This window comes from Halyomorpha halys, unplaced genomic scaffold (genome assembly GCF_000696795.3).
Source record: "Halyomorpha halys isolate HHAL.00 unplaced genomic scaffold, Hhal_1.1 Scaffold1286.1, whole genome shotgun sequence".
NCBI lineage: Eukaryota > Metazoa > Arthropoda > Insecta > Hemiptera > Pentatomidae > Halyomorpha > Halyomorpha halys.
The window spans coordinates 122,644-125,809 of NW_027113895.1; the positions used below are offsets into that span (position 1 = coordinate 122,644).

General features: G+C 25.6%; 1 protein-coding gene across 1 annotated transcript in view; it reads right to left on the reverse strand.

The window, feature by feature from the left end:
- Positions 1 to 3,166, reverse strand: part of LOC106689148 (dynein axonemal heavy chain 3) — a 144,295-nt gene that overhangs the window by 97,668 nt on the left and 43,461 nt on the right. The window contains exon 15 of the mRNA XM_067051158.1: positions 1,725 to 1,875. Coding sequence (XP_066907259.1) covers positions 1,725 to 1,875 — 151 coding nt within the window. The remainder of the gene's footprint in view (positions 1 to 1,724; positions 1,876 to 3,166) is intronic.

Genomic DNA, 3,166 nt, shown 5'->3' on the forward strand with positions numbered 1-3,166 from the left:
ATAATTTATTTACAACTGAATACATATATACATATCAAGTAAATTTGCTGTAAGTGATATTATGACATGATAAAAACATGTGGAGAATCTACCCATTGATAGAACTCCAAAAACATTTCTAAAGGAGAAGATCTCGAGGTCATCTTCTCTTTAAAACTAAAATTGATTTTAATAAGTATGTATGCATAAGCTTTATTTACTCTTGTCTTTCGGCTTTGATTATAATTTACATTATATAATACACAGTTATATATTTTTTAATTGTTTTTAATAAGTATCCATCTGTATCTAATAACATTGTTTTTAAAAAAAATAATATGGTTATTATAAAAATATGAAAATATATTGTTTTTATTTATTCGAACCCTTTGCTGAATAACTCGTTTCACTATTATAAAAATATTTACATCCTTATATGTGAAAATTATGCATAGACAACGATTAATTGTTTTTAAAGTTATTTCATCCTGGTCAACAACTATTATTTCTTTGTTCTACTAAATTCCATAAAAAAAATTTTACTATCAATAAAATTGAACAGTAAATAATTTCATTCAAAAACTGCTTTTAATAATTCTAAATTTTCTGTTAAAATTTTTTGTTCGAATTACAGAATATTCCAGCAAAAATTTTTTTTATCAAAATTCGAAACCGGTTTTCTGGAAAAATTACTATTCGAAAACCGGTTTTCTAAAATGTCGGTTTTTGTATAAACCCTAATGATTACGGTTAGCAGTGAAAAAAAAAGTGAGGTAATGCCAAAATTCAAGAGGTTATTATACATTTATTTAGATGACAGTGTCTTCACCACATAATTACATAATCGTAGGTTGATAGAAGACCATGGATTATACATATGAGAAGATGACTGGGGGTGCGATTGTTGTGAAGAACACAACACTCAGGCCTTCATCAGGGCTAAGAACAAAAACAAACAAAAAACGACCATAATGATTAAATGGACTTACAGAAAAAGAAGTAATATAAGACAATATAAGATAATGATACAGAAACATAAATAGTATTGAAGAAAATGTATAGCGTAATATTATAAGAATGTTGAAACTATATAACAATATACACGAAAAGTAGTCATATTAAAATTAAGAATGAAAAAAAAGAAAATAATATGGATATGAAAATCAACTAAACAAATACATGTACAAAATTGTAAATAATTTAAAATTGAAGTAATATAAAAAAATTAAGAAAACCGTTTATGTAATTAATTAAATAAGTTTATAATATATTAATTTTTTTTGTTGATATTTTTCTTATATTTGATACTTCTTCAATTTTAAATGATTTCCAAATTTATACACACACTTATTTAGTTGATTCTCATTTCTATATTATTTTCTTTTGTACTTTCTTAATTTATATATAACTATTTTCTAAGTATATTACTATATACAGTTTCAATATTCTTATAATATTACTCTATGCATTTTTTCAATACTTTTTATGTACGTATATTATCTGTTATCTTCTTATGTTTTTCTGTCATTCCATTTGATTATTATAGTTGTCATCTTGTTTTTGTTCTTATCCCTGATGAAGGCCTGAAATTCGAGTCGAAACAATGGCACTAATAAATAATTTTTTACTTATTTATGTTCTACAGGGAACAAAGCCCCAACATCTTCTCCTCATTATTACATATAATCAAATCACTACCTGCTAAGGGGAAAAAAACAAGTTGATTAAAAACAGATCTACCATACCATCAGACCACTCATGTGATACTGGATCAAAACATCCATACAGTTGACCCATCGTAATAGCCTTTGGATTTAATATTCTATACTGAACTTTAAATTCACCCATTTTTGACTTCTTATTCAAACAAATATCAGTCAAGGCCTCAGCAAGTGTCTGAAAAATAATATAAAATTTCCAAAGAAATAAAAATTATAACATATAATATTTCATTATGAATTAGATAATATGATATTTTATTTTATCTTTCAAAAAGTATTAATAAGATTGTTGAAACCACCACAAGTCGAGAAGTCCTTTTAATTAAATGTGACACAAGAAATTGTCCATACATGTTTGAAGGCCATGTAAGGATTCAAAAGAAGGGAAAATGTATTTCCCATGAACTGAATAAAAGACAGTAGTAGGAAAACAAAAAACCATTAGCGAAATTCTGTTCACCTAGTACAAAAAAAAGTAATGTTTCTATTGAATTTTAATTGCTGATGAAAAATGGATACTTTAGTATTTAAAAATCCTAAGTGTAAAAGATCATGCATAACTCAACAAGGTCTAGATCAATCATGAGCTGCTAAAATCTGGCATAACCGTTCATACAGAAAATGTTTATGTCTATTAAACACCCAAATCTTGCAATAATCAACTGTGTTGTTTAGTTTGTAATATTGATACATGGAAAGTTTCTCTAACGTTGTTTAAACTAAATTTAGCTCACTAAATACTCTCTACATTTATGGAAACACGTAAAACTACTCTGATTTAAGACCTAAAATTTTGTCCATAATTAAAGAGCTATGACGAAGCTGATTGTATTAAAAGATTTTTTATTCCCATTATAAAGGCTAAAATACAATTTTTCAACTTCTTATTTTAAGTTTTAGAAAAATGTGGAAGATCATTACATATAAAGGAGTATTTAAAAATATTCCTCCAAGCAAAATTCCCTTCTTAATTTATCCAAAAATTTCAGGTAACATGTTCTTCTGCTTAGCTTTTGAATTGTGTATTTACATATGAATAAACCATTAGCCAAAAAACTAACAAGTATTAAGTCAATGTAAAAAAACTATAAAAAGTTAGATTAAAAATGTACAGGTATATTTATATTGATTGGGCCAATTGTTTTTTATTAAATTTTTATTTAAAATATCATACATAGGTATTACAATTTAATAATATTAAAAAAAATAAAAAATTTTCTCACAGTGTAAAATGTGCAAATTTGTGCAAAAAAAAAACCCTCGAAAGTGGCAAAATTGAGAGAAATTCCTAAATCATGCAATATAAGATTAGTGTTATTTGAATTTCTTTTCCATGATTCAAAATTTCTTTTAAGGTTTGGGAGAATTTGAAGCTAGGGAACAAAAGTTACAACTGCAAGATTATCCGATATTATCAAGTGATAATACACTAGATTATCAAGTGATCACAATAGTGAAACTTTATA